We start from the raw sequence: 11710 nt of genomic DNA on the forward strand, positions 1-11710 counted from the left end.
AGTCCGTCAAATATACGAGACAAGATATATATATATATATATATATATATGCATCGAAATGAATGCTGTCAGTTCACGTTTATTTTCACATTCATAAAAAAAAATCGCACATGTCTGTACACATTCAAAACATGGATGGTGATGCTAATTACATTTTCAAGAAACGCATATTATGAATATGCATTTACACAACTTGTGAACATTGAGATGGCATATCTGAGGGATTCATATAACTATAACAAATCCCAACTATTTTCAGTGTAATTAGAAAAAACATCATTGGAAAAATATGTTTTTCTCTAATTATACTGGGGGAAGTGTCATTATTTACTATAGTTGACTGGACCACCCTTAGAAGGTCTCCCCCCCTCCTCCCTCTCATCAACGCATACATGCATCACCAATAACCTAAGAGCGATTGGTATTTTCTTCCACGCTCCGTATAATGCTGCTTAAACGCACAGATGATGCTGCAGTATTTAAGCTTATAATGTACCGTTTCGATTACAAAGGTTAACTGATCTTCTTTTAGTGCAAATATAATTCCTACACTATAAAGCTATTATTACCTCGTGGATTGAATTCCAGTGCGATTAATTTACAATATGAAAAAGAAACGAGTATTTTCTTTATACATTATAAAATTAAAAAAAGATAATGTATATATATTTCTATAAAAACATTTATCAAGACTGATTGGTACTAATAAATTTGCATAAAATATATTCATTTTTAATAATGGAACACAGACTTCTAAGACTGAAGCACCGTACAAATCGATAAATATATTTACTAAATTAATGTTTATGAGGAGGCCTGAATACATTTTCCGCAATGGCTTCTATGTAATTTTCAATGTGTATTTCTGTATTTAGCGCCACATTCGTATCTCAAAAAATTACAAAACTTATAAGCGAGCGAGATTATGATGTAGTTTACAAAGTGGTGGCTACTTCCGTGTTTTGCTATTCCACAGTTTTTAATTTCCTCTATTTCTTAAATCCTTCACCTTATAAATCCGTACCAGCCAATGTTCCGTTGTATAAGCTTCTTCTAACATGTCCAATTCAAAATCTTTATTGCCAATTTCCATATTCCTAACTCTATCGTACCCCGACGGTTTACCTGTTTGACAATTTTACGTTACGAAATTTAAAGTGAGCGTCAAGCTTGAGAAACATGATGTAGAGAATTGAAGAGACACTTACCTCCTTCGGTATAGACTTGACCAAATCTATAGTAACACATTTTGTACATAAGACAATTGAGCAAAATTGGAGAACCTTCTTTGTCAACTCTGAACTCCCCTGCAGAATTATAATAATCCCATTCAGTGATAGATTTGCCCTTTTCAGTGCTTCCACCGATGCGCACCATCCATAGGAACTTGTTTATATCTGTAATACGAATAAATACGGATTTCATATAACGTGGAGATGCTTCGCAAACACAATGCACGCAAAATTCACTTTTATTGAAGGTTCTTAATCACCATCTGATGAATATCCTGTAAGTCCTCCGAAAATTACAAGAACGTAATTAACGTCTAGTTCTCTCATTATCTCATAAGCTTTCTCCTCGGAACTCGCCATTGCTTGACCGACTCGTGATATGTGGGTATTGTTCCATGTATTATTGTCTACTAAAATTGTACGGTTCGCCATTGCAGTAATTTGATATCCGTAGTCCCACCAAGACATTACCTTGGCATTCTACATTTAAAGAAATTATAATTCACATTTGCATTTTAAGCTACTTATCCAATTATTTGAAACGTAGTGAATTACTTCTGGTGTGTTCATGCGCAGCCAATAATATGCCTCTCTAAAATCATCGAAAATCATTCGTCCACCGTCAGGAGACCGCGCCGACAATACAATGCTGGGTGAACTATAAGCTTCCGCTGTAACCCACGTGCAATGGATGGTGTACGAAAAGAAGAGAATGCACATTACTGTTATGAAAAGTGTAGCAATCTGAAAATTAATTGTTACACGTTGTAACGCTTGAATTTTCCAACGATGCGATTAATAACAATCATTTGAATCACCTTGCTTTTCAGTATGTAATTGCTTTCGAATTTTTTGGATTTCTTGTCAGTAACCTTTGTACCATCTAATTGTTTCATGTAAGTAACGAGCAAAGAGGATGCTCCGATTCCACCCAAAATACACATCACGGGAGCAAGAACTAACATTAGACGGACCATTACACCCTGCGCATTTTAAAAGGCATTCAAACACGACCTATCACGTGCGCGATAAAGAGAGTTTTACATTAAGATATACTCACGGCGAAATATAAACTTGTGACTCCATATAAAATAAGGAAAATGTTAGAATCTGTTAACTTTGAGAAGCAGAAATACAATCCCGAAGGAAATAGAAATACCAAAATTTGCAGATCAAAATAAAATGAACTCCACGACGTTGGCTGATGTTCAGAAACAGAAGCAATTATTGGTATGTGATTCTTTGCGTAAGACGGATCCAACAGAGAGTAAAAACGTCCAGTCCATGGAGATATTTTACCTTAAAAGAATTAAGCTTTAAATATTACAATTATTACAATTTTAAAAACCTTCCATTCGCGTATAAATACCTGTAATAGTTAAAATAATCCCCAAAACGAATGAAATACTAACTATGGAGATAACAAGACCACGGAAAAGTACTTCAAAGTCATCCTGTGACATTTTGCTACGCAAATAATCAACTAGCGCATGAATTTGACAAAGTCCGAAAACTCCTAATGCCTGTGAAGAGAAGTGAGCATAATTTCCTTAATGACAATTAATTCGGAAATTTAACATAATTACAGTTGGCACTTACAAGCATGTGTTCAGAACTCTGAACAGGTTGAAAACCAACAAATGATATTTGCATAGATAGAATTGTTCCTATGCAATAGAGAATGCTGTATGCAACATATATCCTGTGTGAAAATCTGCCTGTCACCATCAAAGTTAACACGTGCAGAGGAATAAGATTAATTAAGAACACGTAGCCACCCCAGGAAGACACCATGTAAAAATACGCGAGAGCAGCACAAGTCGCCCAACAAATCGCTCCTGTTTTAACTGCTTTTATCCACATGTAATAGGTAAACAGCATACAAAAAATGGCTATACCCTCGTTATCATAAGAGCCCGCCACAGATCGCGATATATAACCAGGAACAATTGCTATCATAGCTGCGGCGAATAATCCTGACGCAGAATCCTCGAAAAAAGAATAAAGTAGTGTAAAATACATTTTTCATGATCACATTAATAGTCTGAGTGCAGTGTAGAAAAAAATTACCTTCAATTCTTTAGTGAGCATATAAGTTATAATTGTTGTTAAACTAGAAAATAATGGAGCCAGGAAGACACAAATAGTACGTATATCTAAAGTAATATTCAATAACCATAAAATACGATATATTGCTGCGGATGTTATCATTAAACCTGGATATATGGTTCCTGTGAAATAATAACAAATTAGCAACAATTTCTTTAGCTACATTAAATAATATAATTATATTGAGTTCATTACCTCCAATTATCCTGCCAAGAGGATACCAAACACGATCATCGAACCAATTATGAAAACTATAAAATCCATTTTCAGCTAAATACTTTGTTGTGCGATAATTGAAATATGGATCAAATTCATGAATGACACTCTCGAATCTTAAGACAGAGAATAATCTTGTTGCAAATGCTGTAATCAAATGTTTTCTATGATTATATTGTCGACTATGTATTGATTCAGAATACTTACATAAAATTGCTGCAAGAGACAACACAGTTAACTTTAAAAGAGTTTCCTGTTTCTGTGCAGACATCCGCAGACCTCTTGTCTTCGTTAATGTACCCATATTTATTAGGCTTATGAATAATACTTTTTAATTATTCAAACACTCAGTTTACAATTTTATCTGTGCAAAGAAGAAAAAATATAAACTCATCACTTATTTTATTATATTTCGTTGTTAAGGTTCACAATAAAATTACAATTGCCTCACATGCTGAAAACAAACAATGGAGAAGCGTGAAATGTATCTTCTATGTAAATAATACTTACAAAATATTATAGACAAAAGTTCAAAACATATATCGCACATGGCATTTGTTATTTAATATTAGGTTATGATCCTTTATAAAAGTAAACAAGAGAAAAAAGAAAATATTAAATATTTGTCAACTAGAAGATTAAACAATCTAGCAATGATCATGCTATCCGCATAACACGTAGCAGTTACATGCTCAAAAAATAAACAACGAGAAAAATGATGTCGTCTATCAGAAAACTGACCACGTATACAAAATTACCGGCCGGCAACATACGTGTATTTTGATTCACGTGTTTTCACGTTCTGCATTGTACATTCGTATAGTTTTCTGACTATTAGGTAGATCGTAATCTCAACTTACAAGTTCATAAATCTTACAACAATACAAGAAACGTAATAAAATAACAATATCATTTAAATGATTACTAACTCAGGCACATTGCAACTCCAAAGAAAAAAGCATAGATTGGAAGGTGTTGCTAGTTATGCCACCTTATACTGAAAAGCTGCACATTGAATGTTCATATTGTTTTTAACTCGTTATCACTAAAATATTTGTTTTCATTAATTTTGGAAAATTGATTTATACGATAAACGACATTTTCTTATTGCAAGATATGTTAACGCATAATTAAAACATAAATGAAAATGTCAAAATGAAGCATTGGGCGTTAATAAATTAAGATACGTGCCACAATAAAGACAAATTACAAAATGCTAATAATGAATAAGTATTCTATTTAATAGTAGTGAACTGCAGGATATGAATTTTTATATTAGAAAGAACATTATTATATTCTTGTGTGAAACTAACAAATATTTTGACATTTGAAAATTGATAAGGCAGACCAGAAAGAATTTATGATTTTATGCGCCCTCTGAGTGTTTATGTTATAAAATAAAACCTGGCAATATGTTCATTTAGACATGTAACGTCGCGTAATATTATTCGATACCCTATGGCGATTAAGAAATACGCCGTTCCCGCCTAAGGACCGGTGTTTGTATTATGTTGCACGAAATTTCATTAATTCCATTACATTTAAGTACAACGTTTTCTCCTGATAATTTTGTGTCCTCGTAACGTTGCATTCATTACAAAAACATGTCCGAAGGTAATTCTTTATTTATGTAAATACTTGCTTACAGAATCTTAGTTGAAAAATCTAACCTCCAACATGCCGAATATCATGATGCATTTGCTTTATGTTCACTATATTTTTAACTTGAATTGTTATTTCTTATACGTACATTGCAGAAAAAACAACAACGGAGGACATGTGGACTCCATACAAAGAATTGCATAGTCTAGTAGAACGATACATTACATCTTCTCCAACCACTCATGATCTTCAATATCATGAATTCACAGAAGCATTGCGAAATCATAGACAAAATTTCCTGACACTTCTAAAAAATCCTGTACGTGATTTTATAATATTGAATAATTGATACTGTATAATACAGACGACACGATTAGATATATTATGTACTTTAAGACTTATTCTATTGCAGCCTTCCAATGTAAACAGTCGAGAAGAAATAAAGAAAGGAGCGACAGAGGGCATTACCCTTCCCGGTTTAGGGTACCAGTTATTATCAAAAGAGCTAGTGGATGAAACATTGATAATATCAGACATGTATGATCTCAATGAATTTATGGCGCTTGATCTTTTATGCACTGCACAGTTACAAATGCCTCACCATCCTGGCTTACCTCGGGGATTAACAGCAATTTTATTATACTACGATGGAAAGAAAGCACTTACGTCGACTCTAAGAATGCTTATACAAGCTAGAATGGGTCATAGTTGGAAAATCGATGCACCCACTGTTCTCTTGAGACACATTACAGAATATACAAATAAATTGGAAGAAGATAATTTACTGGATAGAATTTTGTCTTTGTTAGAACAAATGAATCCTGTAAAGGTATTTATCTCAAACTTTATGTACACGCATATTCATTTTTTTAATTCGTAATTTGTTACATTCTTGTTGACAGGAGCAAGAATTACTAGAAAAAAATCGTGCACTGGGTGGACCAAAGCATCGTTACATGGTTATGAAACTTTATAACGACTCCAGGCAAGACTTGGCTGATATTTTATATTTATGGTCTGCTCAGTCTTCACTGCCAAATGATATTTTACTCCGTTTGTTGTCATTTCTCCAAGCAAGACCCGTGGAATCTGAAATGCGCGAAGAAGGGCTAGATAAAGTTACTCTCGCCCTTATAATGAGCGTATTAAATGCAATCAACTTTAGTTCATTGCATAGCCGCGAGAACGGAGAAGGTGCGACGCATGGTCTTTAAATAGGTATTAACTTTTTCTTATGCTACAGTATACTGAAAAAATACATTTTTTCCAGAACTGATAAGTTCAATGCCATTGATCATGAACACCAGTGCACGAGAGGAGTTCAGTCAGAAATTATTATCATCCAACATTACTTGGGAGAGCGCTGGTTTGCGGGGAGTTGTACAATTCGCATTTGCAGTTGCTCTAACAACAATTAAAACTGCGGTGAATTCGCAACCGTTGAACATTACAAATGAAGACGAAAGACTGCTGGAAGCGGCTTTGTCCAATAAATGTTTCCATTTTATGGCTGAAGTACTATTTAAAAACAAAAGCGTCTACTACGAGGAATTTTACATTCGTTATTTTCATACTCTTGTGTCCGATTTCATATTATTGATGCCTTTAAAAGTGAAAGATTTACGAAGCCGAGCAGGCGAATCTATGCGCTTGATACAAGCGTATCAACAAGAGGGGATTGAACCGCCATTAAATTTAGATAATCACTTTGAGTATTTAATGCTGACAGTGGCGGAGTTATACAAAGAGGATCCTCTGAAGTTGGATTTGGTCATGGATTATTGGTGTCACCATTCTGACTCTACGCACGTATCTGCTCCTATATACATGAATCGTTTCCCGTCTAGACAAGTTGCGCTATTTAAATTTGTACGGCTTGCCGGAGAAATATTGCCAGCAGGTCTATTCGTACCGTATCTTAAAATGATAGCCTCTCTTGCATCTTCTTCGCAAGCAGCGAGGCAAGCGTTCAACTTTCTTAAGCCAAATGGTAATTGTTGTTTCATTTAATACTTTGTTTTTTTATTATAAATAAAACAGTTCGAATAATATTCTTCTCGCAAATATTCTCCCTAGGGACTTCAGGATCAACAGGAATCTCGTGGAACCACTTCTTCAAGTCCTTGAGCGAGTATTACATCAATCTCAGGAAAGAATTGCCTCCCAGTCAAGACACCGTTTATCGTCAGAGGAGCCATCCAAAAGGCATCACTCCGGACGAGGTGAAAGGACTCGAGGCGGTGCTGTTGGTGGTTCAAGTGATCGCGAAGAACGACGAAATGTCGAGAATAGCGATATGCGATCACCCAGGATGGAAAGTGTTACCATCTTTGATCGGTTTAGTCAGTTGCAGCATATCGATTCCGTTGAAAGGTGTACTGATAAGAACTCTCGCCGCGTTGGCAAGATCACCCGAGAGTTCCTCGACCGTCTGGCAGAGTTTGGAAGCCGCGCAAATACTTTCAACGATACCAACCATAAGTAGCTACCAGCCAAGAGGAGTTCAGACCGAATTGGAAGAGATCGAGTCGAAGAAGGACGAGTATCCGTTGACACGAGCGATGCTGGAGCTTCTAGACGTTCTCACCGATTTCCCGATACCACGATTGCTGGGAATGGGTCACCGTAATCCTGGTTTCGATCCGTATCTGCATTTCATCATCAATACGATTTTCCTCAAGTTTCACACGCGGTCGTATAAGAATTTGGCGGAGAAGTGGATAGTCGCCGAAGGTTGTCTGAAGATTTTCTCGAAGCTCATCAAGCAGTACGAACCAACCGTAGAGGATTTCACTGGATGCAAGGTGGAACTTCAAAGTGGAGAGACTACGGTAGTCAATTCTGCGCCGGGATACCATATAATGACTCAGTTGCATTCCAAGTCGGAGCTTCTGCACGTGATACTGTACATCCTGGACAAAGGTTGCTCCAACTTCGACACCTACGAATCTTTCCCGGGTAAGAAGAATCTCGAGAACGGCTGTTTATATTGCCTGGAAATATTGGAGAGAGGTTTGAAAACGCAGCACAGTTATATGGCGCAATTAATAGCCGCGAAGTCGGTGCACAAACTTTTAACCGGGCTGTCGAGATTACTGCTAGAAGTGGATCCGCAATCGAAGAAACCCGACTACATGATAAACGTCGCTAAGTACGTCTCTTACAGTTCCTGGCTCCCCCAGCACGCGTTCCACGCGGTCGGCGTTATTCACGAGGTGACGAACGAACCAGGAGCAGATTCCGAGTTGCTCTCCACTTTTACAGCGACTCCTGCCCTGGCTACCAATATTAGGCACGGATTCGTCGAGTGTCTGGATACGGACATCACTCTCGACGAAGACGTCGATTCCAGCGAGAAACAGTACGCCGGCAACTGTAAGGAACGAATTCTACTGTTGATGATGCAGAGCATTACGCGACCAACGCCGAACATCTCTCACTATTTGCTCGGATTCGAGATCACGAAGGACATACGGAAGACGATGCTGTTGCAACCGGGTTTCCTCGGATTTCCACGGACGTGCTTGCACTCTATATTGGGAATTTTGGAACAGTCCCTCGAGCGCGGCCGCGACAAGATCACAGAAGCTTGTTACTGTTTCCTGCACACGTTGACGGCGAATAATAAGACTTCGGTTCCGGTACTAAGATTTTTACGTATCAGCTCGAATCAGGACTTCGTGCAAAGACACCTATCGAAGATGCCGTTCGAGGGTCAAAATACAGCAACGGAGCTCGGCTGCATGTCCTGGCTACTGAAGATAGCTGCGATCGAATTGCGTGTCGCCGGCGGGAGGCTGCAAAGCTCTCTGGTTCAGCGGCTAATGGGAGACTTTGGCCAAGAAGAAGGACAAGTAGTGCCCTCGCAAAAGCTTCTAATGGACCTGTTGCACTACATCGAGTTTCAGCTTCAGTTGGAGCCAGCGCTGTCGCTGGATTTCTTCGACCCGTCTCAGGTCGAGATGGTGCTGGGCCGTTGTAGCGTTCCTGTTGCTCTGATAGGAGGTCCCCGTCTCATAGACATTAGGAAATTACATTCTCTCATCACGGAGGAGCTGGCTGTCACGCAGAATAGCGCGACCGCGACCCAGCGTAATCTGATGCAGCAAGAAGTCCAGAACATTTTAACCCACGCTTTGAAGAGGAACCAAACGAAGTTGCTGTCGTACGCCACTGTGAAATTCGTCGAAGGCTGGTGCCAAACCACGGAGATACTCTTCTGCGTGGCTACCAATCAACAGTTGCCCACGCCGCAGAAGCAGAATTTGCTGTTGAATCTGACCCACGACTTGCTGCAGAAAATGACGTCCTGCGAAGCTTTGAGCGAGATCAAGACGCTGGTGTCTGGCACGGTGCTGATGTTGCTGGTCAATCTGCGGAACAGCTTCATCACGCAGGCGGACAGCGAGTCCTTCCCGTCGTCGCCCTCGAACACGACGATGATGAAGATCATCCTGAGCCACATATTGCAGTGGATCCTGAACGCTGGCGCTTCCTCTCAGAAAGTGATCACGCATCTGTACGCGGCTCTGTTGAACTTCCTCTGCGTGGTAGGATTGGAGAAGTCGGAAAGCACGAACATCATAGACACGATGTACGTTAGTCAGTTGGATAGCACGGTGAACAGAGTGATGCCGGTACAAGAACGTTCCCATCGGTACGCAACGATACAAGTGATAAACAGTTTCGGGAACAAATTAATGGACATCCTGTGCCACAATTGTTCCGGCGGCCACGACGTCTGCAAAATGCTGGCGCTCTCCTGCTTGGACAAGATTTTGGAGTTGGACTACGACAACGCTTGGATACTCTATTTGACCAGTAGGGGCTACCTGAAGCACATGATAGACAGCCTCTTGGAATCCGACAACATGTTACGCTGCATGTTACAGCCAGAGCCGCAAACGTTACGACCGCTGTACCTGTACGAAGCGAAAATGGCGACATTTTGTAGAATGGCTTCGACGAGGCTCGGCGCCGAGAGCCTCTTAGAAAATAAAATTCTCTCGTGCATGTCGAGCATGGTCGTTTTCGATCAACATCCCGACGTGCACATCGGATTCGAAGGAGGCGACTACTCTTTCATACCCTCTATCGGCCAACGTTACCAGCAGATCTTCTTGCCAGCTTTGTATCTGTGCGACGCTCTGCTCACCACCTTGGGGACGGAGAACCAGTCTTGCGCCATACAAGTTTGCGGATTCCTGCAGAGCCACCGGGACACCATAGAAATGGTCCTGCGGAACGCCTTCCCCAAAGCGAATCGTCTGTTCCTGAAAGAGATCGCGTGTCTCACCGGCGTGATATCCAGATCGGCGAACATCGACATGTATAAATTGGTGGACGAGGAATTGGCGAAGACGGATTTCGACGACCGGAAGTTGGAAGACACTACTGGCATGAGGGAACTTCGCGCGCACCTCTATCGTCTGCAGAGGTTGATGCTCTCTTTGTTGTGTAAATTTCAGTTGCAGCTGGCACCGGTTCGCTTGAGCCACGAAGAAACGGACGCGAACCAACAGCACATGTCCTGCGTGCAGATCGTCGCTAACATTATGTTGTACACGCGCAATCAAATGCAGCACAGCAGAATGGATCAGAAGATACGCAACGTGCTGTTCGAGCCGCACCTAACTCCAAAACCGGGGGGCAGCGAAGACAAGCTGAAAGATAGTTCCGGTGGCGTGCATCTAGGAACGATCGTCGATCAACTTGTTTCCGTAACGAATTTATTACACTCCGAACTGCCACATATAGAAGCTCTTATAAAAAAGGTCGCGATGGTGACGGAAATGAGTACTACAGAGCTGAAGGAATACATGTCCGAGGAAGAAGCGGAACTAGCTGTGCGGAAGCAGAGGGTAATAGTGGAACAGCGATTGAATCGCTGGGTGAAAGAGAAACGTCAAACCATTAAATACTGTTCTCTGATCATTGAACATGCTTTGTACATTCTCTGGAGTCATTTGGACTTTTATATGATACAGGTCATATCGCGACATAGTCGGATGCAAGGTAATCGGTATTTTTTGTTCCACTGAAATATAACGGTTACTTGTGATCGATCCACTGCTTATAAACCGTAGCTCGTAATAATTGTGATTAGTAGACTAATGTTATGTTCCTTTGTTTACCAGTATCATCGGGAGGCATAGACGAAGATATGGTCACATGGAAAGTATCGTCAGAGACGCTGATGGAACTCAAGCAAGGCCTTGTTTCTACTTTTACGGACAGTTTTATTACACAGTTGTTAGATACACATAGTGAATATGCAACGGTCGATCACAGCTTCATCGAAGCACTTGTGAGGAGAATTAAAAGATTATTACAATTTATAATTGTACAGTAAATTCATATTTCTGCACAACGATTCGAATGTACAAGAGCATATTTTTTCATATGTCCATGTATATTTACGAACGTCTATCGAAAATCACATGAACAGTATTTATTAAAGAACTTGAATTTGACTGATCAGAACTTAATGGTTTCAGTATAATTTTCAATTGTTTATTTTCGAGTACTTACAAAGTATTTTGCCAAACGGA

At 39.6% G+C, this 11710-nt stretch overlaps 2 protein-coding genes across 3 annotated transcripts; one reads left to right on the top strand and one right to left on the bottom strand.

Annotated features, from left to right (window-relative positions):
- Positions 1–2: 2 nt before the first annotated feature.
- Positions 3–4533, bottom strand: Stt3A (catalytic subunit 3A of the oligosaccharyltransferase complex). Its single transcript, XM_031993370.2, has 12 exons — positions 4418–4533; positions 3765–3921; positions 3537–3704; positions 3303–3463; positions 2832–3221; positions 2602–2755; positions 2293–2531; positions 2051–2215; positions 1788–1976; positions 1493–1712; positions 1209–1397; positions 3–1125 (listed from the first exon to the last, which is right to left on the bottom strand). The coding sequence occupies exons 2-12, from the start codon at positions 3859–3861 to the stop codon at positions 980–982; spliced, it is 2118 nt and encodes a 705-aa protein (XP_031849230.1). The 5' UTR covers positions 3862–3921; positions 4418–4533; the 3' UTR covers positions 3–979.
- Positions 4534–4977: 444 nt separating this feature from the next.
- Positions 4978–11538, top strand: Nup205 (nuclear pore complex protein Nup205). 2 transcript variants are annotated; one of them, XM_031993485.2, is made up of 7 exons: positions 4978–5171; positions 5315–5478; positions 5572–5988; positions 6062–6353; positions 6430–7149; positions 7236–11174; positions 11297–11538. In XM_031993485.2, the coding sequence occupies exons 1-7, from the start codon at positions 5162–5164 to the stop codon at positions 11509–11511; spliced, it is 5757 nt and encodes a 1918-aa protein (XP_031849345.1). In that variant the 5' UTR covers positions 4978–5161; the 3' UTR covers positions 11512–11538. The 2 variants fall into 2 exon arrangements, with proteins under 2 accessions (XP_031849345.1, XP_031849346.1); XM_031993486.2 differs by having other exon boundaries at positions 7245–11174.
- Positions 11539–11710: the final 172 nt, after the last annotated feature.

This window comes from Nomia melanderi, chromosome 4, assembly GCF_051020985.1.
Source record: "Nomia melanderi isolate GNS246 chromosome 4, iyNomMela1, whole genome shotgun sequence".
In the NCBI taxonomy this organism is placed as follows: Eukaryota; Metazoa; Arthropoda; class Insecta; order Hymenoptera; family Halictidae; genus Nomia; species Nomia melanderi.